General features: G+C 42.7%; 1 protein-coding gene across 5 annotated transcripts in view; it reads left to right on the top strand.

Moving 5' to 3' along the window:
* KCNIP1 (potassium voltage-gated channel interacting protein 1) overlaps positions 1-27875 on the top strand; it is a 381852-nt gene that overhangs the window by 330448 nt on the left and 23529 nt on the right. For 2 of the 5 annotated variants that reach the window (XM_023218922.2, XM_023218921.1), the window contains exon 2: positions 27534-27566. The exons of the other annotated variants lie outside the window; for them this stretch is intronic. In XM_023218922.2, coding sequence (XP_023074690.1) covers positions 27534-27566 — 33 coding nt within the window. The remainder of the gene's footprint in view (positions 1-27533; positions 27567-27875) is intronic. 5 annotated transcript variants of the gene reach the window in all.

The following is a 27875-nucleotide window of genomic DNA, read 5'->3' as shown; positions in this document are numbered from 1 at the left end:
TACTGATGTAGGAAGACACATGATAGACTTACTTTCAAGGTGGACAGAAGGGATGTGACCTAGCCAAGGCCACAGCATTTCTGTATGGCACCACTGCCATGACAACCATCAGTCTGAATGCCTTATGAGTACATCCTATGGGTTACGCACTGGCCCCAAGCCATAACCCCTAGGACTCTAGAGCCAGCAGCAACCACAAAACACTGAACTAATAATGAGTGAGATCTGTTCCCACAGCTGGCACAGGCTAAATAAGTTGAGGGGTTATTGCAAAACCCAGGATGAGATCACTGAGCCTCTGGTATCAAAAAGGTGTATTTCATAGAATGTTTAGTTGGACGAGAGCTTGAAGAGCATGGAAATGATCTGGTATCATGGTAATAGCCCTGCAGCTGCAGTCAAAGACCAGAATTTAGACCCCAGTTCTGCCATTTGCTCACTAATGACTTTGGGCAAAATACTTAACTTTCCTGAGAGTTAGTTTCCTCATCTATAAAGTGGGGTAATATAACCCACCTTGCAGGACACTGGTAGGATTCATTGAAATAAATTGTAGGAGAACATTTGGCTCAGTGTTAAGCCTATATAAATATTCCACAAGGGCATAGAGCGGGAATGACTTGCCTAAGATCTCCTCCTGGAAATCACATAACGATGCCATTAGTATCATGTGGCCCACAGACAGCTGGTGGGCACAACCAGACTGGCTCAGCATTGCCATGGTCCAGGAGGCTTCTGGTGTCCAGGGAAGAAGCAGGGTCCCCTGAGCGTTCCTCCTCAGCTCCCAACACTTCCCTCCAGGCACCAGCATGCAGGGCAAGGTCCTGGAGGGGGCGCCGAAACACCACTCGAGATCCTCACTCTCAGGAATTCAATATAGAAAACACATTAAGACCTGTTTACATGGAACTGCTGTTTATAATTATTGTTCCCTATGGGATATTCCCCACTGCTTCCTCCAATCCTGTTTTAAACTGCTCAACTAATAGAGTTTTCCTGGCTTCCCCAGGGAGACATTCACAGATGCTAATAGAGACATAATTCAAAAATTGCTTGATATACATGCCCTCAATTTTCCCCAAGAACCACCTAAGTAAAGAGCCCTAGACATGTAACACACTCATCGGCCAGATGCAGTTTAACATGAGTGGGGTTAAATATAAAGGCTACCACAGCCAGGTTGTCATCAAGCAGCAGCAGGCACGGCCCTTTATCCTAAGGTACCACCACGACCAAATGCAACAGGAAAGAAGCAGGCTGCTGGGTGGGACCCCTGGAAGATCCCCTCCTCTGTAATTTCCACGTCAAGCTTTTCCCAAGCCTTTTCAGGCAAAGCAGGGAGTTTTGAAAATAAATTCCCCAGGCCTGGAGAAGCAAAGAATCAATGCTGAGCAGCTCCAGAAATAATAGCTTCCAGCTCTCTGATACATAAAGAGGATAATGAAGGCAGAAAGAAGGGGCACGATATTACAAGATTGCAACAATACATTGCAACATTACATTACAGAATTACAGAAAGCAAGATCTAGCTTCAGATGCCAGTTCATGCACTTACTCCCTGTGTGACCCTGGGAATCACTTAAGCTGTCTGAGACTTAGCTTGTCTAATGACAAACTGGGGATATTAATATCACCTCCTAGGATTGTTGGGAAGGTAAATGGAGATTGACAAATGTGAACACACTTAGTATGTCTTTACATAGTAGGTATTCAATAAACTCTATACATCTTCCCTTTCTGAAAATCTGAATATGTGGAGCATGGATATGCTTATATGCTGGTTAAACAAATGCATGAATGTTGAGCAAATCATAAAATACTAAAATTAGAAGACTAAAAGGAGTAAACTAGGACCGATTAAAAGAAGTTTCCCTTCCCCAAAACCCATAAACTTAATGAAACTTGCTATCTCCAGAGGAAATTAATATAAATTTAAAATAGCATAGGTTTGAGATGACTTTAGAGAAGTTTCTGGAGAATAGATCCATCACTGGTTAATAAACTAAAAATACAGAGAGAACTGCCCAAGGTTACATGAGTAGAAATTCGGTGTCTCCACCACTCCTTTTTATTGCAGAGGGAACTGACACCCAGAGAATGGAAATGCCGAGCCCAGAACTGGGGATGTGGTCCGGGAACCCAGGTCTCCCATCCCACTCCCTCGCCCTTTCATCCCCTCCCCCGGTCAGTGTTCTTTGCCCTGTGCTGGCATCCCTGGGGATGGGCCAGCCCCGTCCCCCTGACACACACACACATTGTCCCTTCAAGACAGAGTCACGCTGACACCACGTGGAGTGACCTGGAAGCCCCCACTCAGTCCACCAGCCCTCCCTCGTCACACAGGAATAGATGGGAGGGAAATGAAATAAGCTGCCATCTGCTGCACATCCTCTGTGTGCCATGCTCTGGGTACCCACCTAATCCTCGTGAAGACCCTGAGAAGTAAGTGTCCTTCACAGACCAGGCAACACCAGCAGGCAGGTGAAGAATGTGCGGAAGCTGCACAGTGCACGGGTGACAGGTATGAGAGCCAAGCCATTCAAACTCCCTGGGTCTAGCACCCAGCTCTTCCCACGTCTCTGCCTTTACCGAATCAAACACCTGACCACAGAAGGCCCTCCATCAACATGAACTGCTTTGAATTGACATGAACAAGCTTCAATCAAACTATAAATGCTGAGATTTTTCAATTATAGAAAGTATTTGAAAGACCCTATAAATTCCCCTGTCATATCACGTGAGCTGCATTTACTGCAGCAGACACTTTTTATCTCGGGCTTGGAGGAAGGATTAGCAAGAAGAAAGTGGAAGGGATCTGAGGAAGGGGTGGCAGCCTGGAGGAGGACAGCAGCGAGAAGCAGGCTGGAGGCAGTTCTGTGCTGCTGGCCTTCATCGGTGTGGCCTTTGGATAGCGCCTTAGCAGGAATGTGGTGGAGAGCAGCTCCGTTCACTCCTGAGCAGAGCCTCAAACTCTTCAGGCAGATCTAGCCTAGATGAGAATCTTGGCCTGGACCCTCCGGGATGACAGATGCCATTGCTCAAGAATGGGGAAAAGGCTGAAGTGCTCCAGCCAAAGACCTCAATTTATCTTCAGGACAATTTTCACTGGAAACCTTGCCTCACCGCTGCCCACTTTTTCAGAAGTTATTAGAATGCTAATCTATAAGAAAGATGACTATTAAAAATAAATTAATAATAGATAATACATTTTGGCTTACAATTTTGAATAATATAGCCATCCCAACTTAAAGTAAAAATTCATATTCATATATTTTTAATAACCCTGAGAGATGTTTTCCAATGAACCACACATGGTTCATTTTTATTATCCTATAAAGAGACATTATGGGCAAATGTTTTTTAAAATGGTAAAACAGAACCTTAGAGCAGCTTTCTTTTGGAGATCTCTAAGCACTTTCTAAGTGTCAGGACTCCCTCCTGTCATCACAGAGGCTGAAATGAGGAGATGGTCTCTGTCACCCCCTCACACATCAGTGAGCCCCAGACCCTCATCCCTGGTCAGATGGAAGCAGTGTGGCGTGATTACAGTTCAGATTCCAACTCTGCCACTCAGTGACTAATAGCCAAGCCCTAATAATAAAGAAAATGGAAATTTAAAAAATAATCTTCCTGAGGTTGGTTATGAAATGCATTCAACACAGCACCATCCAGAGAGAGGCTCTTTTTAATTGCTCTTTTCTTTCCTGTCGACACCCAGAATCACAAAGGATGCCTGAAAGGGTCACACATACATGTCTGTGCCCATAACATGGCACTGCACATAAAAAGGGAATAAACACGTGTTGCCCATGTGACAAAGGTCCATGAGCTCCGTCTGCAAAAAGCTGTTGAGTTTAAAGAACAAATCATTCTGAAAAATCTTCAAGAAGATGAAATGTTTAGAACTCAAAGGCAGTAAATTAGCTGTTTTCCAAGGACTGGTCATAGTGTTATTGACTTGCAGTAGCCAAAGGTAAGTCAGTATTAATCAAACCCATTCTCTAGAACAACCTCATCATCACTGGGGCCAGGGCAGGGAAGTGTGACACAGCTCTCTCCAGCCTTCCCCACTTCACAGCACCGTTTCACCATCTACCCAATTGCTAAAGCCTGGATAGTCTTCCTTGTCACCTCCCAATCCCTTCTCCAATGCCCATCTGCTGGCCACTCAACATCAGAAAGTCTGGTGGTTTCTCTGTCAGAGAGATTCCAGATCTGCCCCTCATCTGTCTCTTTCAAAGTTAACATCATCTCTCATCCAGACATTTGCAACACTCTCCAAGCAGGTCCTTCTGCATTTATTTTTAAATTAAATTTTAAAAAAGAAAAACATTCCTCTAAATATAATCTGCACCAGAACCCAGATTAAAAAGAAAGAGAAGGGGGAAAGAAGATCAAGGCATCCCAGAAGCCCCCTATTTGCCCCATTTGATTCATTACTCCCCAAAAGTAACTGCTATCCTGACTTCTAGCCACACTGGTTAATTTCCCTTGATTTCACACTATATATTAATCCAAATGTCGGACACTGTCATAGTTGATTCATTCACATTGCTGTGTAACATTTCATTGTGTGAATATTTTAACATTCATTTTACTGTTGAACACTTGGGTAAACTTCTGGTTTGAGGCAATTACACACTCGATATTTCTGCTTCCCATTGCTTTAAAGGTAAGAGCTCAAGTCCTTGTCAGACAGATGGTCTACCCAGTTAGCATCCGAGGCTAGGCACAGTGGCTCACGCCTGTAATCCCAGCACTTTGGGAGGCCGAGACGGGCGGATCACAAGGTCAGGAGATTGAGACCATTCTGGCCACCATGGCGAAAACCCGTCTCTACTAAAAATTCAAAAATAGCTGGGCATGGTGTCATGTGCCTGTAATCCCAGCTACTTGGAAGGCTGAGGCAGGAGAATCACTTGAACCAGGGAGTGGAAGGTGAGAGTGAACCAAGATTGCACCACTGCACTCCAGCCTGGTGACAGAGCAAGACTCTGTCTTGAAAAAAAAAAGAAAAGGCCAGGCTTTTTCTCATCTCATAATCCTTGCACATGCTGTTCTCTCTTCCTGAAACTGTTTTCCTACCACTTCTCACCTTTATGATTCACCTCGTAATGTTCATAGACTCTCCTTCCTTCTTAACTCAAAAGAGGCTCCTTCTGATTTTTCCTTCACACATTTCCCTCACTCTTTTCCTTCACTGCACTAAAGATGATTTCTAATTGCATAGTCATTGATGTCAGTATTTTAACGTGTCATTCCTGCTGAACGGAGGATGGGCCTGACTTATTTGGGACCATATATTGCTGGTGCCTGGACCCAAGCCTGGCACAGAGTAGGAGCTCAATAAATATTTGTTAAATGAGTGGCTGAATGGCCATACTCTCAAAAGACCCACAGTCTAGGAAAGACAGAAGAATCTTTGTCTTTTTGTCTTGCAGTGGGATGGATGCTGCAGGACAGAGGTCTTATCACATTGATACTGTCTGGGGAAGACAGAAAAACTTCGGTTTCAGAGGAAGTAGCCCTTGAAATGAGATTTGAGAGAGGGCTGCACATTGCACAACTCCATGGGCACCATGCACATTGTAGCCCAGATAAATAGAGTCCCCAAAGGTATGCAAGGCATGGGATAGACCTAGAGAAACCCAGAAAATAACCCCTTCAGGCACCTGACATACAAAGATGTGGAAGTGTCAACCAGGAAATCATGTTGTGGGAACAGCAAGTATTTACAGAAAGTGACTGTGTGTGTCTGTGTAGCACAGTGACTTTGTGTAGGAGAGATAAAACCTATGAGCTAACCAAGGAGAAGATCATAAAAGACCTTTGTAAAGAGCAGGGCCTTTTTCCTGCAAGCAGTAAGAAGCCATTGAAGGCTTTGGCGTAAGGACAGTCAGATGTACTTCCCTAGAATGCACATTTCCTTCTGCTCCAGAACTTCTGTGCAGGAGGCTCCTAAAGCTCTCCCCATCCTCCCTGTACACATAGAATCTGCCTCTCTCTCTCTCTGTCTCTCTCCTCCTCCTCCTCCTCCTCTCCCTCTCTCTCGATGTCTCACACACACATACACACACACCCCTTCCTTCCTATCTAGTCACCTTCCACTCCTTGGGATTTCAGGCCCACCGTCACTCCTCAGGGAAGCCTCCCTTGAATGCCTGCACTACACCGGGGCGTCCTTCCCCGCTCCCATTGCAGAGCACCAAATAGCTCTCCCTTGCAGCAAGTCTCACAGCTGTCATTTTATGTTTGTGTCTGTGACTCTTAGGTTAAGTCTCTCATGCACCAAATCATAAGATCTGGGAACAAAGACCAAGCCTGTCCTGCTTACCACTGTAATCATCACAGTGCCTGCCAAAGTGCCTTGCACGTATTGGATACTTAGTAGTTATGTGTTCCATGAATGACTCTTTAAGAGAGGTTCTTCCAGCTGTTCTTGTAGAGAACCCATTGGTAAGGTTGAGCCTACAGGCTAATACTCTGCAGTAGTCTCAGGAAGAAATGGTGAGTACATGAAATTGAGTCACCAAGAGGTTAATGCCCAGTGCCCCAGCTAGGAAATGTCTGAGGAGGCATTTTGAACCCCATCTGTCTGGCTGCAGAGCCCAGCCCTCTAATGCATTCAGGGGTCCTAGCTCCTTGAGGATGCCACTGTGCCGTGAACTTCTTTCTGATCCTCATGGCTCCCAGCATGGCATGCAGCACTCAGAAGGTACAAGATGAATGTTTGCAGATAATGAACATAAAGCTCTCAGGAACCCTCATCTCCTGAGAATCTGCTTTGGCCCCCACAGCAGGTCTGGGTGTGGACCTTCCCCAACGGCCTTGGCACCAACCAGTTTTTACAAATTATCAACATCTCCCCATTAGCTGTTGCAATATTAAATTGTGTGACTGGAAATGAATGAATAATCCCATGGGCAAGTGAGGGAGACCAAGCAGCAGGGATTTAATAACAAGTCCTGCCCTTTCTCCAAGTGGAAGGTCTTCCTAATTAAATATTAAAAATCTATCCATACAAGCTAGAGCGAAAAATTGCATTTTCAGCAGTGCAGCTTTGAGATGCTGCCTCAGAAGATCCAAGTGCTACGGGAATGTCCTCTCCACAACCTAGAAGAGGGGCCAGAAAACCACCACGTGATAAGCACTGCTGGGTACCCGGATATCACAACCCTTGCCACATTCGATCCTCATGGGGACAATGAGACAAGAGTTAGATCACAGCCACTGTCTGAACGAGCCAACTGAGGCTTAGAGAGGGACAGTGACTCACCCAAGGCCACCAGGAATCAAGTGGCAAAGTTGGAATCTTAACCTAGTTCTATGTGGCTATAAAGTTCATGGAATGTAATGCCGCAGTTAAGGACATGGGCTTTGGCATCAAGCAGACCTGTATTTGAGCCCCACCTCTGCTGTTTATTAACTGTGGCCCTGGGCAGATGACCTTACATCCTTACGTCTCCAGTTCTTTGTCTTTAAAAGGGTGGCAGAATGTACCTCACCGCTTTTAGGAAAGTCACATGAGATAGTGCACATGAAGCCCTAGGCACTGGGAAATGCTTCTAAAATGTCAGCTGCCATTATGATCACCACAAGATCCCTACCCCCAACATTCCCAGTTGCACCACCCCACCCTACTCACCACTGTCTCAGAAATGCCTCCTCCAGAAGGAAGGCGTCCTGTCCAACCCACTGCTTCTAGCCAAGCTGTCTTTCTTCACGAGGCAGAAAAGGATTGTTAGTCATTGTTTAATATTTATTGAGTCTATACTGCCACACCAATTGCACTGCCATTCATTATCTCATTTAAATCTGACAAGAGCCTTGTAAAGTAGGGATTATTCCCACCATTTCCCAGATGTTGAAACTGAAATTGATAAACACGACATGTTGCCATGGCTACATGAAGATCTCCAAGCCGGAGGATCTGATCTCCAAGCTGGAGGATCTCCACCCTCACCTGCCTACCTTCCCAGACCTCTCTGCAGAAAATTTAGAAAATGCATATAAGCATAAAAGAATGTAACAGTCATCCATAACCCTAACTCTCAGAGATCACCACTATTGTTTATTATCTAAGAGAGAGATGATATAGACAGAGATGAGACAGATTGACACAGAGAAGATGGGTACATGATAGATATTTTCTGTTTTATAACCCTTGCTTTTTCTTGTACTTCTAGGAATTTTTCTGAGAACTAATCTGAAATCTGCACAGGGTCCCCACATCTCTGATCCTCATCCCATTGCCTCCCACCTTCTTGAACTTTGCTTCAATAATGATCACATCTCCTTTGCATGTTTAATCTTCCCCCTTTTAATGACAACTACCAAGACCTGTTTCCTGGTGCAGGGTCATGAGGTAACTAAAATAAGAATAAAAGAGAAAGTTACTGATCAGCTAGAAAAAAAGTCTTGGCCGGGCGCGGTGGCTCACGCCTGTAATCCCAGCACTTTGGGAGGCCAAGATGGGTGAATCATGAGGTCAGGACTTCAAGACCAGCCTGGCCAATATGGTGAAACCCTATCTCTACTAAAAATACAAAAATTAGCCAGGCATGGTGGCATGGGCCTGGAGTCCCAGCTACTTGGGAAGCTGAGGCAGAAGAATTGCTTGAACCCAGGAGGCGGATGTTGCAGTGAGCCGAGATCGTGCCACTGCACTCCAGCCTAGGTGACAGAGCTAGACTCTGTCTCAAAAAAAAAAAAAAAAAAAATCTTACAATCCCAGGAGATTTTCTCCAGCCTTATCATATTCTTGATACCACAGAGTCAGTTCTGCAGCTGAACCCAACTCAGCCCTTGGCATTCTAAAGGGGACTTGCCAGGTCCCCTGGTATGCCAGCTGAAACCTCAAACATCCCAAATTGTAGGCTTTATTAACTGATAAGGAGAAACAGACTTCCTTCCCCTTCCCATCACTTGTAGGGAGTCTAGGGTCTCAGGCCTATGTCACAGGCCCTCGATTGCCATAGGCCAGCAAGGAGAGGAAGGACGCGAAGCCAGCAGGCTGAGAGCTGACCCTGCAGAGTCATCCTCCGTGAAGCCCCAGTAAATGGGACAGACCAAGTTTGTTTCAGTTTTCCTAAAATAACAACAAAACTGCATTTTCTTTGCCGTTGGCTGTCCCTAAAACTGTTAACATGGGTTCCCAATCTGGCACAATGTGGTCCATGCCTGCCTCCCACTCCTCTGGGCCTTGTTCCCTTCATCCCAGCCTCCAGACACACCTGCCTCCTCTCATTTCTAGATGAGATATCTTCTTTCTCCAAGGGCTCCTTGTAGAGGCTCCCTCTGCCCAGAACGCTCTCCCTCACTCCTCACCTGTTGGTCCTCTTCTCCTCCTTCCAGGCTCAGTGTCAAGGCCACCACAGAGAAGCCTTATGGTTATGTTTAGTTCTTCTTGTCTAAGTTCGCATGGTAACCCATTCCTTTCCTCCATTGTTACTTTGCTCAACTGTAAACAAACGTTATTTTTTAAAAAATAATTCCAGCCTGGGAAACAGTGATACACTCATCTCTACAAAATAAAAAATAAAAATCAGCTGGGCATGGTGGCACATGTCTGTGGTCCCTGCTACTCAGAAGGCTGAGATGAAAGGATCACTTGAGCCTGGGAGGTTGAGGCTGTGGTAAGCCATGACTGTCCCATTGCACTCCACTCTAGGTAACAGAGTGAGACCCTGTCTCAAAAAAATATTATTCATTTAATATCTGTTACCACCACAGGACTGATCCCTCCATGAGGACAGAGATTGTGCATGCGTGGAATTATGATTTATAAACACTGGCTCCAGAGCCAGGCTGCCTGAGCATGGAGCCAGCTATGCCCTGTGGGACACCTGTGGCACACTTCACTCCTGGGACACCTGGGACACACACACAATGGAAATGTTCACATTTTACTAGCCAGTGCCAGTCACATAGTCCCACCTAATTTCAAAGGGGTACACCCAACATGCATCAGGAAGGAGGAGGACCAGAAATTGTTGGTGACAAGCACAAATGACCACCCCAACCTATTTTGTTTGGAAAGCATTTTATTCCACAAAACAACATTACAGTAAACACAACAGCAAAACACTGGTTGCAGTAGAACCAACTTTCCAGACCTATCTGCACAGCAAAACCATTATCCCACTCAAAATACCATGTTTTTACCCAAAACATTAAAATTTTAAAAGCAATTCAAACCCATAGCTTAAAAAATATTCCAACCAGTAATAAAAGGAAAAGTGTGCCTCCCCCTTCCAACTTCCCTACCCCACAATCCCAAGACATTATCCTTATAGACAAAAAGGGTTTCAGGATTTGAGATGCAGGCTGGGAGGTCTGAGAAGACTTCCCTTAGAAGACATGACTTCAAACTCTTTCTTGTATGTGAGGTTTAATTTTCAAAGACTCCTCTGATCCAACTTAAGCTTTATGGTAAATCACCTTGGGACTTAAATGATGGAAGCACTGCTATCTCACAGTGAGAAATTCAGAAGGGCTAGGAGTTCCAAGTCAGAACCCTGATCTGGAAAGTTCCATCAAAGCATCACTCAAGGCTTAGCGGTCACCACCCACCACCCATCAGACTAAACAGCCTCAGAGCCCTGTGACCTGCTAATATATTCACAAACCAACTGAGCTAATTAATCCCAGCTCATTCATCCTCTCAAACTACGCAAGTCTTCCAGCTGGCCCTCCAGCTTGCTGCCCTGGCTAAGGGAGTGTTATGTGGGCTCAAGGTAGGTTGCACCTTACTGGCAGCCAAGCAAAGGCACTCATTAGGAAACTGAGCCCCAGGACTCCCCCATGAGTGGGGAGGAAACTCATTAGTGCCTTCTATATGCCAGCGCTCTATCTGCAGGGGTTCTTTTGATCCCAGCAGACTGAGAGATGATGTTACTGTCCCCTTTTTCCTATTGTTGACAACTGAGACACAGAGGATGGAAGTGACTTGCTTGGGCCCACCACCTGTTCAGCTGCGGAGCTGTGACAGGAGCCATTGTTTGACTTCAAATCTCACCATCACTCCCCTCTCACTGATGCTCAAGGGGGCTATCACCTCGCCTTTCCTGAGCCTTCCTTCACTATCCTAAAACAGCACCTTCCGAAATCACCACAAAAGAACTTAGTCATGTAACCAGTCATCACCAGTTCCCAAAAAACCCATGGAAATAAAAAATAAAAATAAAAACAATGCCTTCCATGACCCATGTCCTGCCAGTCCCATAACTCTGCTCTATTTCCATTCATAGCTCCATCCCCACCTTAATGTCGTTTGTTCACTGCTTTATGTCTTTTGTTCACTGCTTTATCCCCAGTGCCTAGAAGAGTGCCGGGCACCTAGTAGGCACTCAGTAACTATTTGTAGAATGAGTGAATAGGATTGTGAAAAGAACACTGGATTACTGGAAGGATTCATCTGAGTTCAATCCTGCTATGCTGGGAATCCAGTGTGTGGCCTTGGACAAGGCCAGTTCCCTCCCTGGGCCCAGTAGCCACAGCTGTACATTTAGAGGGCAGGACAAAAGCCACTCTGTGACTTATACAACTTGTCGCCTAGAGTGGAGGCTGCTTTGATGCTCAGCAAAAAGAAACATGGTTGGAAATGCTAAATGGGTAGCAGAGAGCTCGATGGAGAAAGGAGATGCGGAGGGGACTCCTGAAACTATTTGGTGTCTTCCCTCCTGCCCCCTTAGTACAAATTCTCAAGTACAGAAAGGAAAGGAGACTTGGGGTAGTAGAATTTGGTCCCTGACTTGTTATATAGACACAACCACAAAGACACAAGAGTGGGCCCAGCAGAGACCCTTAGGGTGGTCCCTTGAGGTTCCAAAGCATCTGCCCATCAAGTAGATGATGTGATTAGTCTCTGTGACCTCTAGGATGCCTCCTGAAATTACTGATTCAATTTCTCCTAATAAAATGGGAACAATAATTAGCTAATAAGAAATCAACAATGAAGATTTAACAAGAATACTTAAAAAGCTATGAGAGAATTAAGTGAGATCATGTAAGCAAAGTACATGTCACAGTGCTCTGCAAATAGGCAGTGCTCAGAAGTGTCACCTTTTCTCTTTCTTCTCTGAGCCTCAGTCTTCTCCCCTGTAAAATGGGAAAATACTATGCATATCTCACAGGAGTTAAGCAACGTGAAAGTACTCTGTAAAGCATAAGGCTGAAATGTACTGGGCTCAGAACCTATAGGTCTGTTCCTTTCTTGACACACATGACATCAGCAGCACGGTACATTTAAGGACACGGCTTGATTCTTTTTTTTTTTTTTTTTTTTGCATTCTTTTTTTATTATACTTTAAGTTCTAGGGTACATGTGCACAACATGCAGGTTTGTTACAAAGGTATACATGTGCCATGTTGGTGTGCTACACCCATTAACTCGTCTTTTACATTAGGTATATCTCCTAATGCTATCCTTCCTCCGTGTGTGTGATGTTCCCCTTCCTGTGTCCAAGTGATCTCATTGTTCACTTCCCACCTGTGAGTGAGAACATGCGGTGTTTGGTTTTCTGTTCTTGCGATAGTTTGCTGAGAATGATGGTTTCCAGTTGCATCCATGTCCCTATAAAGGACACGAACTCATCCTTTTTATGGCTGCATAGTATTCCATGGTGTATATGTGCCACATTTTCTTAATCCAGTCTGTCACTGATGGACATTTGGGTTGATTTCAAGTATTTGCTATTGTGAATAGTGCCACAATAAACATACGTGTGCATGTGTATTTATAGCGGCATGACTTATAATCCTCTGGCTATATACCCAGTAATGGGATGGCTGGGTCAAATGGTATTTCTAGTTCTAGATCCTTGAGGAATCACCACACTGTTTTCCACAATGGTTGAACTAGTTTACAGTCCCACCAACAGTGTAAAAGTGTTCCTATTTCTCCACATCCTCTCCAGCACCTGTTGTTTCCTGATTTTTTAATGATTGCCATTCTAACTGGTGTGAGATGGTATCTCATTGTGGTTTCGATTTGCATTTCTCTGATGGCGAGTGATGATGAGCATTTTTTCATGTGTCTATTGGCTGTATGAATGTCTTCTTTTGAGAAGTGTCTTTTCATATCCTTTGCCCACTGTTTGATGGGATTGTTTGCTTTTTTCTTGTAAATTTGATTGAGTTCTTTGTAGGTTTTGGATATTATCCCTTTGTTAGATGAGGAGATTGCAAAAATTTTCTCCCATTCTGTAGGTTGCCTGTTCACTCTGATAGTAGTTTCTTTTGCTGTGCAGAAGCTCTTTAGTTTAATGAGATCCCATTTGTCAATTTTGGCTTTTGTGGCCATTGCTTTTGGTGTTTTAGACATGAAGTCCTTGCCCAGGCCTATGTCCTGAATGGTATTACCTAGGTTTTCTTCTAGGGTTTTTATGGTTTTAGGTCTAACATTTAAGTCTCTAATCCATCTTGAATTAATTTTCGTATAAGGAGTAAGGAAGGGATCCAGTTTCAGCTTTCTACTTATGGCTAGCCAATTTTTCCAGCACCATTTATTAAATAGGGAATCCTTTCCCCATTTCTTGTTTCTCTCAGGTTTGCCAAAGATCAGATGGCTGTAGATGTGTGGTATTATTTCTGAGGGCTCTGTTCTGTTCCATTGGTCTATATCTCTGTTTTGGTACCAGTACCATGCTGTTTTGGTAGTGTAAGTTTGGTCTATATCATGCTGTTTTGGTAGTATAATACAAGTTTGCTGTAGCCTTGTAGTATAGTTTGAAGTCAGGTAGTGTGATGCCTCCAGCTTTGTTCTTTTGGCTTAGGATTGTCTTGGCAATGCGGGGTCTTTTTTGGTTCCATATGAACTTTGAGCAGTTTTTTTTCCAATTCTGTGAAGAAAGTCATTGGTAGCTTAATGGGGATGGCATTGAATCTATAAATTACCTTGGGCAGTATGGCCATTTTCACAATATTGATCCTTCCTATCCATGAGCATGGTATGTTCTTCCATTTGTTTGTGTCCTCTTTTATTTCACTGAGCAGTGGTTTGTAGTTCTCCTTGAAGAGGTCCTTTACATCCCTTGTAAGTTGGATTCCTAGGTATTTTATTCTCTTTGAAGCAATTGTGAATGGGAGTTCATTCATAATTTGGCTCTCTGTTTGTCTGTTACTGTGTATAAGAATGCTTGTGATTTTGCATATTGATTTTGTATCCTGAGACTTTGCTGAAGTTGCTTATCAGCTTAAGGAGATTTTGGGCTGAGACAATGGGGTTTTCTAAATATACAATCATGTCCTTTGCAAACAGGGACAATTTGACTTCTTCTTTTCCTAACTGAATACCCTTTATTTCTTTCTCTTGCCTGATTGCCTTAGCCAGAACTTCCAACATTATGTTGAATAGGAGTGGTGAGAGAGGGCATCCCTAACTTGTGCCAGTTTTCAAAGGGAATGCTTCCAGTTTTTGCACATTCAGTATGATATTGACTGTGGGTTTCTCATAAATAGCTCTTATTAATTTGAGATACGTTCCATCAATACCAAATTTATTGAGAGTTTTTAGCATGAAGGGCTATTGAATTTTGTCAAAGGCCTTTTCCACATCTATTGAGATAATCATGTGGCTTTTGTCTTTGGTTCTATTTATATGCTGGATTACGTTTATTGATTTGCATATGTTGAACCAGTCCTGCATCCCAGGGATGAAGCCCACTTGATCATGGTGGATAAGCTTTTTGGTGTGCTGCTGGATTTGGTTTGCCAGTATTTTATTGAGGACTTTTGCATTGATGTTCATCAGGGATATTGGTCTAAATTTCTCTGTTTTTGTTGTATCTCTGCCAGGCTTTGGTGTCAGGATGATGTTGGCCTCGTAAAATGAGTTAGGGAGGATTCCCTCTTTTTCTATTGATTGGAATAGTTTAAGAAGGAATGGTACCAACTCCTCCTTGTACCTCTGGTAGAATTCGGCTGTGAATCTGTCTTGTCCTGGACTTTTTTTTGGTTGGTAGGCTATTAATTATTGCCTCAATTTCAGAGCCTGCTATTTGTCTATTCAGGGATTTAACTTCTTCCTGGTTTAGTCTTAGGAGAGTGTAAGTGTCCAGGAAATTATTCATTTCTTCTAGGTTTTCTAGTTTATTTGCATAGAGGTGTTTATAGTATTCTCTGATGGTAGTTTGTATTTCTGTGGGGTTGGTGGTGATATCCCTTTTATCATTTTTTATTGCATTTATTTGATTCTTCTCTCTTTTCTTCTTTATTAGTCTTGCTAGTGGTCTATCAATTTTGTTGATCTTTTCAAAAAACCAGCTCCTGGATTCATTGATTTTTTGGAGGGTTTTTTGTGTCTCTATCTCCTTCAGTTCTGCTCTGATCTTAGTTATTTCTTTCCTTCTGCTAGCTTTTGAATGTGTTTGCTCTGGCTTCTCTAGTTCTTTTAATTGTGATGTTAGGGTGTCAATTTTAGATCTTTCCTGCTTTCTCTTGTGGGCATTTAGTGCTATAAATTTCCCTCTACACACTGCTTTAAATGTGTCCCAGAGATTCTGGTATGTTGTATCTTTGTTCTCATTGGTTTCAAAGAACATCTTTATTTCTGCCTTCATTTCGTTATGTACCCAGCAGTCGTTCGGGAGCAGGTTGTTCAGTTTCCATGTAGTTGAGCAGTTTTGATTGAGTTTCTTAGTCCTGAGTTCTAGTTTGATTGCACTGTGGTCTGAGAGACAGTTTGTTATAATTTCTGTTCTTTTACATTTCATGAGGAGTGCTTTACTTCCAACTATGTAGTCAATTTTGGAATAAGTGCGATGTGGTGCTGAGAAGAATGTATATTCTGTTGCATTGGGGTGGAGAGTTCTGTAGATGTCTGTTAGGTCCGCTTGGTGCAGAGTTGAGTTCAATTTCTGGATATCCTTGTTAACTTTCTGTCTCGTTGATCTGTCTAATGTTGACAGTTGGGTGTTAAAGTCTCCCATTATTATTGCATGGGAGTCTAAGTCTCTTTGTAAGTCTCTAAGGACATGCTTTATGAATCTGGGTGCTCGTGTATTGGGTGCATATATATTTAGGATAGTTAGCTCTTCCTGATGAATTGATCCCTTTATCATTATGTAATGGCCTTCTTTGTCTCTTTTGGTCTTTGATGGTTTAAAGTCTGTTTTATCAGAGACTAGGATTGCAACCCCTGTTTTTTTGTTTTGTTTTGTTTTGTTTTTTTCCATTTGCTTGGTAGATCTTCCTCCATCCCTTTATTTTGAGCCTATGTGTGTCTCTGCATGTAAAATGGGTCTCCTGAATACAGCAAACTGATGGGTCTTGACTCTTTATTCAATTTGCCAGTCTGTGTCTTTTAATTGGACCATTTAGTGAATTTACATTTAAGGTTAATATTGTTATGTGTGAACTTGATCCTGTCATTATGATATTAGCTGGTTATTTTGCTCGTTAATTGATGCAGTTTCTTCCTAGCATCGATGGACCTTACATTTTGGCATATTTTTGCAATGGCTGGTACCTGTTGTTCGTTTCCATGTTTAGTGCTTCCTTCAGGATCTCTTTTAGGGCAGGCCTGGTGGTGACAAAATCTCTAAGCATTTGCTTGTCTGTAAAGGATTTTATTTCTCCTTCACTTATGAAACTTAGTTTGGCTGGATATGAAATTCTGGGTTGAAAATTCTTTAAGAATGTTGAATATTGGCCCCCACTCTCTTCTGGCTTGGAGAGTTTCTGCCAAGAGATCTGCTGTTAGTCTGATAGGCTTCCCTTTGTGGGTAACCCAACCTTTCTCTCTGGTTGCCTTTAACATTTTTTCCTTCATTTCAACTTTGGTGAATCTGACAATTATGTGTCTTGCAGTTGCTCTTCTCAAGGAGTATCTTTGTGGTGTTCTCTGTATTTCCTGAATTTGAATGTTGGCCTTCCTTACTAGGTTGGGGAAGTTCTCCTGGATGATATCCTGCAGTGTTTTCGAACTTGGTTCCATTTTCCCCATCACTTTCAGGCACATCACTCAGATGTAGATTTGGTCTTTTCACATAATCCCATAATTCTTGGAGGCTTTGTTCATTTCTTTTTACTATTTTTCCCTACACTTCTATTCTTGCTTCATTTCATTCATTTGATCTTCAATCGCTGATACTCTTTCTTCCAGTTGATCGAGTCGGTTACTGAAGCTTGTGCATTTGTCACATAGTTCTCATGTTATGGTTTTCATCTCTATCAGTTCTTTAAAGGACTTCTCTACATTGGTTATTCTAGTTAGTCATTTAAAATCTTTTTTCAAGGTTTTTAGTGTCTTTGTGCTGGTTACATAGTTCCTCCTTTAGCTCTGAGAAGTTTGATCAACTGAAGCCTTCTTCTCACAACTCATCAAAGTCATTCTCCGTCCAGCTTTGTTCCATTGCTGGCGATGAGCTGCATTCCTTTGGAGGGAGAGATGCGCTCTGACTTTTTGAATTTCCAGCTTTTCTGCACTGCTTTTTCCCCATCTTTGTGGTTTTATCTGCCTTTGGTCTTTGATGATGGTGACGTACTGATGGGGTTTTGGTGTGGGTGTCCTTTCTGTTTGTTAGTTTTCCTTCTAACAGTCAGGACCCTCAGCTGCAGGTCTGCTGGAATTTGCTTGAGGTCCACTCCAGACCCTGTTTGCCTGGGTATCAGCAGCAGAGGCTGCAGAAGATAGAATATTGCTGAACAGCGAGTGTTGCTGTCTGATTCTTGCTCTGGAAGCTTCGTCTCAGGGATGTACCCAGCCGTATGAGGTGTGAGGTGTTGGTCTGCACCTAGTGGGGGATGTCTCGCAGTTAGGCTACTCAGGGGTCAGGGACCCACTTGAGCAGGCAGTCTGTCTGTTCTCAGATCTCAACCTCCATGGTGGGAGATCCACTGCTGTCTTTAAAGCTGTCAGACAGGGACATTTACCTCTGCCGAGGTTTCTGCTGCTTTTTGTTTAGCTATGCCCTGTCGCCAGAGGTGGAGTCTACAGAGGCAGGCAGGCATCCTTGAACTGTGGTGGGTTCCACCCAATTCGAGCTTCCTGGTAGCTTTGTTTACCTACTTAAGCCTCAGCAATGGCGGGTGCCCCTCCCCCAGCCTCACTGAGGCCTTGCAGTTATAGCTCAGACTACTGTGCTAGCAATAAGGGAGGCTCCGTGGGTGTGGGACCCTCCAGGTCAGGTGTGGGATATAATCTCCTGGTGTGCCATTTGCTAAGACCCTTGGTAAAGCGCAGTATTAGGGTGGGAGTTACCCGATTTTCCAGGTGTTGTGTGTCTCAATTTCCTTTAGCTAGGAAAAGGAATTATCTTCCCCCTTGCACTTCCCAGGTGAGGCGATACCTCGCCCTGCTTCAGCTCTCACTGGTCGGGCTACACCCGCGGATCAGCGCCAACTGTCTGACATGCCCCAGTGAGATGAACCCGGTACCTCCATTGAAAATGCATAAATCACCTGTCTTCTGTGTCGCTGATGCTGGGCCCTGAAGGCTGGAGCTGTTCCTATTTGGCCATCTTGGGTGTGCCCCCCTTGATTCTTTAATCACAGGGCAGCATCCTGTCTTCACCACGTTGCTTGGGACTCCAAAAAATGGAGTCTGTCATGCCTCTAGACTATCACAAAACACATAAAAGTCACTTGGGAAAACATGGTAGGAGGCAGAGGAAAGGAATTGTTAAACAGGGATTGCAGATTCAGGTATATAAATGAGTGATGATGACTCTAAAAACAGCTCTTGGTCTTAGTGTTGGAAATGTAATAGAGAGTAGTGGGGACTGTGGTTGCCATGTGGGAATGTGGCATATCTACTTTCCAGATATTCCCTGGGCCACTGTCTCAAGACTCTTAATATATTTTCTAATTAGTTCCTTGTAGTGCTACACACTTTTAGCAAATAATGAGCACTTACTAGTCATTTTCTATGTGCAAAGGAGATATTAGATATCACAGAGGGAGTAAGATACTGAAAACAAAAATAAGCACAATACACAATCTCCCCCCACCCCACCCTTGTATATAAAAACTGTGACACTCAAAGATAGATTTTGATACATGCCGGGTGATTGCTAGAGATGGTAAGTGCTGTGGGAATTTGGACAGAGAGAGCTTTTTTTGCAGTGGTCTGAGAGAGCTGCCCAGAGGAGATGGCACTTATGCCATGTTTTAAGGGTGGATAGGATTGATGCCAGATGATCACATGCTCTGGTAGACAGGGGTTTGTGCACCAGCAGATTCTGGGGCTACTGCAGAGGACTCATGACAGGGAGTGTTGGGGAATCATGCTGGAAAGGTAGACCAGGGCCCTAGCATGGACTCTTCAGCGCCAGCAGGAAAATCTAGGTTCTGTCTTGAAGGTTCCTCAGCAGGAAGGTGGGCAGTTGTTGTGGAGTGAATCTGGTGGAAAGGGATTCCTCCTCCTCCTCCTGCTTTCTCCAGGATGAGGAATCTGGGCACTGGCCCTGGGCCCCCTCCAGATCCCACTCTTCACCTCTTGTTTTTTATTTCTCCTGCCATACAACCTCTTTTTTATCTAAAATAGATTTAAGCAGGACACAGCCGCCCGATCAAGGCTGTTTCCTTGTGGGTGGGGGGATGCCTTCATGGTAATGATGTAGACCCTGAAACAATATAGAGAGGCAGCAGGGCTTGGAAACAGGCAGTATTTCCTCTTTTTACGATGGTTTCATTTTATATTTTTATTGGCCCTTCACTGATTGCTCCCAGGCTCTCTGGCGGGATGTGCGATGCGCTGACATTTATAGAAATCAATACATTAATAAATCACGAAGTTCATAATGTCTGATTTGCTTCTAAATGAGACAGAACTATTATCACCATAAAGTTGCACATAAAATATGCCCAATTGTGATGTATTGTGTAGTCCAATCAAAGGCATTTGAGTGAATAACCTTTCCCCAAAAGAAGGAAACAATCAAAGCTGAATAACTTCATTAATAATTCAAGGTGTGTCTGCCAAGGCTTCATTTATTAAGTACACAGTTAAGAGGCTTCAGAGCTGAGTCCTGGAGAGGATAGCACCTTGCCATCTTCTCCCTGCCTCCGGGCAGGCAGATATACATTCTCAGATGAACTGACTGCACTCCTTGCATCTGGGAGTTGATGTTCCAGTGGAGGGTAATGCTCAATTGACTTCTGCAGCTAAGAGACGGCCCGTAACAGTGGCCATGGACTGTCCAGATTCTTAAGAGCAGAGGACACAGAGCCAGGAAATGTCCTTAGTGGCCGTCAGTTGTTATGTCTGTTCACTAATGTTCTAAGTCCTATGCTTCTGGTGTCCACCACCCACAGGCCCCCTGTTCTGCTCCACAGACTGAGATGGTCAACACTCTTTCAGCCAGAGGGTTGTGTTTGCTGGCGGCCATTACTTTTAACATAAAATGATCATATTTACTTTATCCCATTCATGTCCAACCTCAACTGATAATTGAGGTGTGTCACTCACAGTAAATAACAGAACAAGGAAATCTTCCTATACTGAAGAGAGACACAATTAATTAACTAGATCCATCAGGAAAGGCACAATCATGAGTGAGACAGTGTTTAACAGATGTGACTGTTGGATTCTGTTGTTGAGAATGACCCTTAAAATCACAGTCAAAATATATGACAAGATGGAAATAACATTTTTGAGCATGTACTATGCAGGTAGAGCATTTTACATACCTTATCTCAGCAAGATTTACAGCTATAAGGTGGGTATGATTCTAGCTTGAATTAGTCTAATAACCATATACCTCCTAGGGACAGTGAGATGATTAGATCAATTCTAAAACTATTACCATGCTCTCTGAGCTCACCAAGACAGGCAGTTAATACAAGGATACATTAATACTGAATCCAGCAAAAGCTCACATGGCCAGTTTCCATTATGTTCCTGTTTGTGATTATTCTGTATCATGCACAGAAATTGATGTTCACACGAACAGCAAAGAGAGAGTTTATTAGTGTTGATTACAGGGCCTGAGCCTACCCTCTGAAATTGGTTTTGGAGTCTTTAGCACACTTGTTTGGGACAGTTAAACATGCCAGCTGTTCTAAAACAGTGGCAGTAATGTGATAGAACTGGGTCACACCGTGCTTCCCAAAGTATGATCACTTCATTTCAACAACTTCACACTAACAGCCTGAAGTGGGCCGTGAAGGGAATATTTACACCAAGGAAATTGGAAAATTGTATCAATCAGGCTTTTCCACCCTCCCCAAGAGCCAATTGTCAGATATTTACCAGCCCACCAAAGCTAGGTCTCTAATCAGAAACCATCACTTAGCAAGTTGTCAAATTATCTGCAGAGCAGTGATCTCTTCTTCAGAAAGCAGGCCGAAAGATATGCTATTCACATCTTAGCCTGACCTGGACCCAGTGAGTTTCCATCAATGAGAAAACTCTGTGCTAACCTGAGATAATACTATTCTTCTGGCAATTTTGCTTTTCCTTTGAGCAATTCCTTCAACCTCTCTCTGCCCCTTCATTTTTCCATCTTAAAACTAAAAGTACCCTTTCTCCTTAGACACTTCTCATTTGCAATGAATTGTCATTTCAGCTCCTCAGTCAAGAGGAGTAATAGAATCCTACCTGTGTTAATCCTCTTATTTCCCACAGAAATACAGTAGACTCACTCACTCTAGGCAACATGCCCTCTCTCTTCAACACGGGTCACCCGTTGTTCATTTACTGGCTAACTCCACGTACTGGAACTCCAGGGTGGTGTCCAGCTGGGTTCAAAGGAGAAACAGTGGGAAGTTTCTCCACTGCCACCTGAATGCTAGCTGGTGGCAGGATTGGGACCTCATTTGACTAATTGCCTCCTACAGCTGCAGAGACTGCTGGAACTACCAAAGTAAATCATCAAAAAAACAAAAAAAGTCATCCCAGGGTACTTTTCCCAGACAAAAGGTCCACTTAAAACATCCTCTGGAGATCTATGCTTGAGGTTGAGCTGCTGCAGTGAAACTGACATTTCTACCTTACAGCCTGGCCATGGGCTTAGCTGGACTAAAATGCTGCTGCAGTGGTAAGGGCACATGAGAGTCCCTAATGTACATGGCCTTGCTCCTTGTCCTGAAACATTGGTTAGGGATGCTGCTTTCTCTAATGCTGGAATCTAGATAATTCCTTTCCCAGCCATTTGTTTCTTCAATCTTGGAAAATATCTGAATGAATGTAACACTGTCACATACAAACAGAATTATGACTTATGTCACATTCTGTGTAGTGATTTTGTGGACTTTTAATAATTGCATTACATTTCTGACCATTAGTTTCCACCATCGCCCTGCTCCTGAGAAGCTGCAAGGGACATTTGACACTCCTCTCCCCACCCACCTCAACATTTGTGCTGACCTGAAGGCCACATTAAAAACACACCCATTTGGAGAGAAAGAGCAGTGTACTGAAATACACTAAACATTGAAGAATTTCCAAGTCATTTGATCTTGAAAACTCCATCTAATGGGAGTAGAAGCACTGAAAGATTTTTTTTTTTTTTTTTTTAGAACTCCTTTTTTCAGGACACTTTCAGAACTGAGGTATATAAATGAATGAGAAATGTATAAATTCAATTTCGCTTAAAAGGAGCAGGAGGGGTTTCAACATTAAGAGAACAAATGCTTGAAGCAAAACGTGATTTGGGTTTTATTGAACTGAGAAGACTGAAAAAAATATGTGGAACACTCAGAAAATCTTTATCAAGGCGTAGCTGAGCACTCCTGGGGCTCATTGTTAAGTTTATAAAACTCAGAGCTGATGAGTTGTACGCACTGTGTGAGTCTGAGTGGGCTCATGACTCACCTCCAAGCCTGGCTGTAAGAATCTAAGACTTTAAGCTGAAGGACCAAATGGGACTTTCCGTCCCATCCCCTCTCTGCTCCATGAAAGCAACAATGAGGATTTTTGCCCCTGATTATATTAGGGAACGCTGTCAACCAAAAAGATGATGCTAAACGCATCCAGAATGAACCATCAACCATGTTTAAGGGGAAGAAAAGATTACATCTTCAAATGCCAGCATGCCATCATTAATACAATGTCTAATGTAGTCAGTATAGTTCAGGCAACATTGAAAACGAACTACTGCAAATACTAGGAATACAATTTGAAGAGGAAGCACAACATTCTGTGTTTTTATACACACGGTCCTGTAAATTATTTGCAGCTCAAGTATGTCATGTTCTTTTAAATTTTCCCCTGGGTACATCTTGAACAACTTCCTACAAATGTTGATATATCATATTTTCATTATCATTTAGTTCAAAATTACCATGATTTAATTACCATGAGGTTACTTTTTTGATAAATGAGTTACTTAGAAATTGAATTAGGCTGGTCACAGTGGCTCCTGCCTATAATCCTAGTATTTTGGGAGGCCGAGGCAGGAGTATTGCTTGAGTTTGAGACCAGCCTAGGCAATATAGTAAGACCTCATCTCCACAAAAAAAGCACAAAAAAATTAGCCAGGCATGGTGACACATGCCTATAGTTCCAGCTACTCAAGAGGCTGAGGTGGGAGGATTGCTTGAGCCTGGGAGGCAGAGGTTGCAGTGAGTGGAGATCATACCACTGCACTTCATCCTGGGCGACATAGCGACACCCTGTCTCAAAAAAAGAAAAAAAGTAATTGAACTATATTGCTTGATTTCCAAATATTTTTGAGGATTTTCTAGTTTACTTTTGGCTATTGATATCTTGCTTAATTCCACTCTGGACAAAAATAGTCTAAATAACTTCAATTCTTTAAACTTTTTTGAGATTGGCTTTATGGCCCAGGAAATGGTCACTTTTGGTAAATATTCTATGTGTACTTGAAAAAATGTATAGTATTTTATGGTTGCTGAGTACAGAGCTCCATACATCTCAATGAGACAAGTTTGTTAATTATGTTGCTCAGATCTTCTATACCCCTATTGATTTTTTGGTCTGTTTATCAGCTACTGAAAGAGGTATTTTTAAATTACTCCAATTATGACCGTGAATTTTTTATTTTTCCTTTTAATTCTATCAGTCTTTGCTTTATTTGTATTTTGAAGCTACATTATTAGTACATATTAATTTAGAATTGTTTTATCTTCCTAGTTAGATGGGCCCTTTTACATGAGAATTCTCTTTCTCTAGCAAAGTTACTTGCCTTAACATCTACTTTAGCTGATATAAACATAGCAGTGCCAGCCTTTCTTGATTTGTGTTTGCATGGCATATCCTTTTCCATCATTTTACTTTTATTTTCTGTGCCCTTATGCTTACAAGCAGCATTTAATCAGGGTTTGGTTTATATCTGATGATTTCTATCTTGTATTGTAGATTTTCTATTTTTTAATTTTTCAGCAGTTTTACTATGATGTTCTTATATGGTTTTCTTTATGTTTATCTTGCTTGGCGTTTATAGTGCTGCTTGACTCTGTGGCTTGATATATTTCACTCATTTTTTTTTTAAAAAATTCTCATTTATTAGCTCTTTAAATATTGCTTCATTATCATTATTTATCTCGTTCTTTTCTGGGGCTCCAATTATACATATGTTTGAACTTTTCATCATGTCTCATATGTCTCTTATGCAAGCTTATCTGTGATTCCACTCTTTTTTGTGTGTGTGTGTGAGATGGAGTCTCACTTTGTTGCCCAGGCTGGAGTGCAATAGCACAGTCTCGGCTCACTGCAACCTCCACCCCTTGGGCTCAAGTGATTCTCCTGCCTCAGCCTCCCAAGCAGCTGGGACTACAGGAACACACCACCATGGCCAGTTAATTTTCATATTTTTAGTAGAGATGGGATTTCCCCATGTTGGCCAGGTTGGTCTCAAACTCCTGACCTCAAGTAATCCACCCACCTCGATCTTCCAAAGTGCTCAGATCACAGGTGTGAGCCACTGTGCCTGGCCTGTGATTTCATCCTTTTCTTTCTCTGTGCATCTGTCTGTGTATTTTTCTATTGACCTATCTACCATGTCATTTATTATCTCTTAATCTGTGTCAAACCTGCTTTTAAATTGGTCTGTTTAATTATTAATTTTGGATAATATAGTTTTCAATTCTACAATTTTTAATTGACTTTTTGTATATATTCTGGTTCTCTGGTGGAATTATCTAGTTTTGTATATTTTCTTGAGCAAAGGTTCACCATTATTTTAAAGCCCAGGTATGATTAATCCAATTATCTAGATCAGCTGTGGATCTATTACTATATTCTATTTTTTCTCTTGGTCTTGTCTCTTAATATGCCTGATAAATTTTTACTGAGGGGTGCACATTGGAATAAAAAATGTGTCACCTATCTGGTTGAGTCTTCAGCTTCCAAAAGGTAATAGAGCAAAGGCAAATAAACTTAATCCAAACAGGGACTGAGCTGTTTTCATGCAGGCTGCCTTGGTAGCTCTCCAAAGCTTTCAAAAATGATGAGATTTTTTTAAAATCCTTTTTTCCCAGTTGTTCTCAAGGGATTCCAGCCCTGCATAGTAGAGTTCACCACTCCTGGGATCTTCAGCTTCTATGCCCTTGCATATGCTGTTCCCTTGTCCCCTCATTCTTCAACACTCAACTGAATTATCACTTCCCCTTGAAGCCTTCTCTGACATCCCTTCTAGTCCCATGCCACCCAGGAGGCATTAAGAGCTTCCTCCCCTTAGCTCCCAGCTCTTAACCATGTCAACACTATTTTGAAATGATTTGCCAATGAAAAATCCCAGACCAGTTACCCACAATGTCCTTCCCAAAGGTGTGCCATATATTGTACATGCTGTATGTTTTAAACATCAAATTCATTGATAGCAGCTAAGAACCAGGAAACAAACCATTGTTAATTATGGCATCTCTTGAAAAATCTAAAGATCTGGACTCACTGGGCTTAAATGACTGCATGGTAACAACTGGTTGAGTAACAACTGTTTCCCTTTCATGGAGCCGTTACTCTCCAGTTCTCAGTTCCCACCACTCTCTATAGTTGTACACCCATCATCTGTCCTCATCTGAATTACCTGTCAATGACCACTGGCATTCGAGTTTCTAATCCATGGTCTATGTGTATGCCTCCTTACCAGTCTGAGAACTCATGTAAACAGGTATTATGTCTTTTCATCTCTTTTCTAATACCTATAACATTCCTGGCACACCAGAGCATGTCAATGCATATTTCTAAACGTATCTGTATTAAAATGCTATCAAAGCATTCAGGGCAGTGAAACTATTCTACATAATGCTGTAACAGTGGATACATGACATCATGCATTTGTCAAAACCCACAGAACTGTACAACACAAAGAGTGAACTCTAATGTAAACTATGGGCTTTAGTTAATATTTACATGTCAATACTGGTTCATCAGTTGGAACAAATATACCACACCAATGCAAGATGTGAATAATAGGAGAAACTATGAGGGTGGAATATACAGAAACTCTCTATATTTTCTGTGCAATTTTTCTGTAACCTAAAACAGCTCTAAAAGTAAAGTATATTTTTAAAAAATAAATAAATACAAATGCCACCTAACCAGAATGATCAAAGGGGCAACTAAATTCAGCAAAATAAATTTCTCCCACGGAATGCAGGTCAGGAGATGAGTGAAAACACTCCAATGGATGCTCACCTATACTATCACTTTGAAAAGCAGCAGGAAAATAAGCCTCTGCTGTCTGGGGTTGCAGATTAGGGGACTGGAGAGAGACTAATACACACTCAAGATGGTGGCTGGGCTGCCTTACACACTCGTGGTCAAGGGTGCTGGCAAGACAGGTGGAAGTTCAAATAAGAGCCTACAGAGGAAAACCAGGCCGACCACCCAATAGACCCACAAAGGCCAGCAGGACAGTATCTGGTGGCGCTCCCTGGGATCTTGGACTCACCCAGCTCCACTGTGCAATGGATAATTTTCCAGGTCTGGTATTTTGCCTTGTATTTTATATTCAGCATAATGGGGGACTTGGCCGGCATCCACTCTGCCACACATCCCAATGTGCTAACCCTCTTCTGCAACTGCCCTTTTCTTTTTCTGCATCTGGTTACTAATCAAGCTTAATGGGGGAAGAAAGAAGCAAAGACTTGTAGACTGTAAGCTCCAAGAGAGCAGAGAACAGAGCTGTTTTATTCACTGACTTGTACCTAGTAGATACTTCATTGACAGTTATTGAGTGAGCAAACAAATAATCCTACAAGATATGCAGCTTCAAATCACAAGGAAGCAGAGAGGGGGAATGGGGACCTCCTGATTGTGGAGGGTGTCTTATAAGCCACTCCTCAGTCAAACATGTGGGTGTTTCCAAGGACCCATCCAACATCGCACATCTCTGCCATGTGCCATCCCATCTCTGCAGGCTGCATGACTGCATGGCTGAGGGCATGTTCAATGAGCCCCTGCGGGAGCCATGGGCACTGGGAGGCAACCCACTGCTCTTGCCTGTTCTGACCATGGGAAAAGGACAGGGAGCTCAGTTCAGCTCTGCTACCAAGAGGCTCTTCACATATGTCAAGCTGGACAGCGATGTGGACACCCTCAGAGTGGCCTCTCTCCATGGACGATAAAAGTGTGTTTTACTTTTTGATGAATGGATTTGGTAAAATGTTTTCTCACTCTTTCCTAGACATCGCCTGGTGGTATTACCAGTATCAGAGAGGTAAAAAACAGTTTAAATTAACTTGACTTTGGTCACATGACTTGCGAAGGCAGAGCTTCTTAATCAAGTTCATGTTTTATAACTAGTCTTCTCGTGCACCAGCTTTCTGTGCCCCTTGTTAGCAAGCCCCACGTATATAGAAACAGCTGGAAATGTTCTTTTAGAGACAAGCTACAGGAAAAGCTTTGCTCCCCCTATGAAATGGTTACGTTTTCCTTTCACAGACATTTGTAAAAACTCAGAGCCCATTTGCAGCTCAAGTGTAGTAATTGCTTCAAACAAATGGCCTGAATTTCTGTGTTCTCTTTT

This window comes from Piliocolobus tephrosceles, chromosome 4 (assembly GCF_002776525.5).
Source record: "Piliocolobus tephrosceles isolate RC106 chromosome 4, ASM277652v3, whole genome shotgun sequence".
Taxonomy (NCBI): domain Eukaryota; kingdom Metazoa; phylum Chordata; class Mammalia; order Primates; family Cercopithecidae; genus Piliocolobus; species Piliocolobus tephrosceles.
This window is presented reverse-complemented; position numbering and strand designations above follow the sequence as displayed.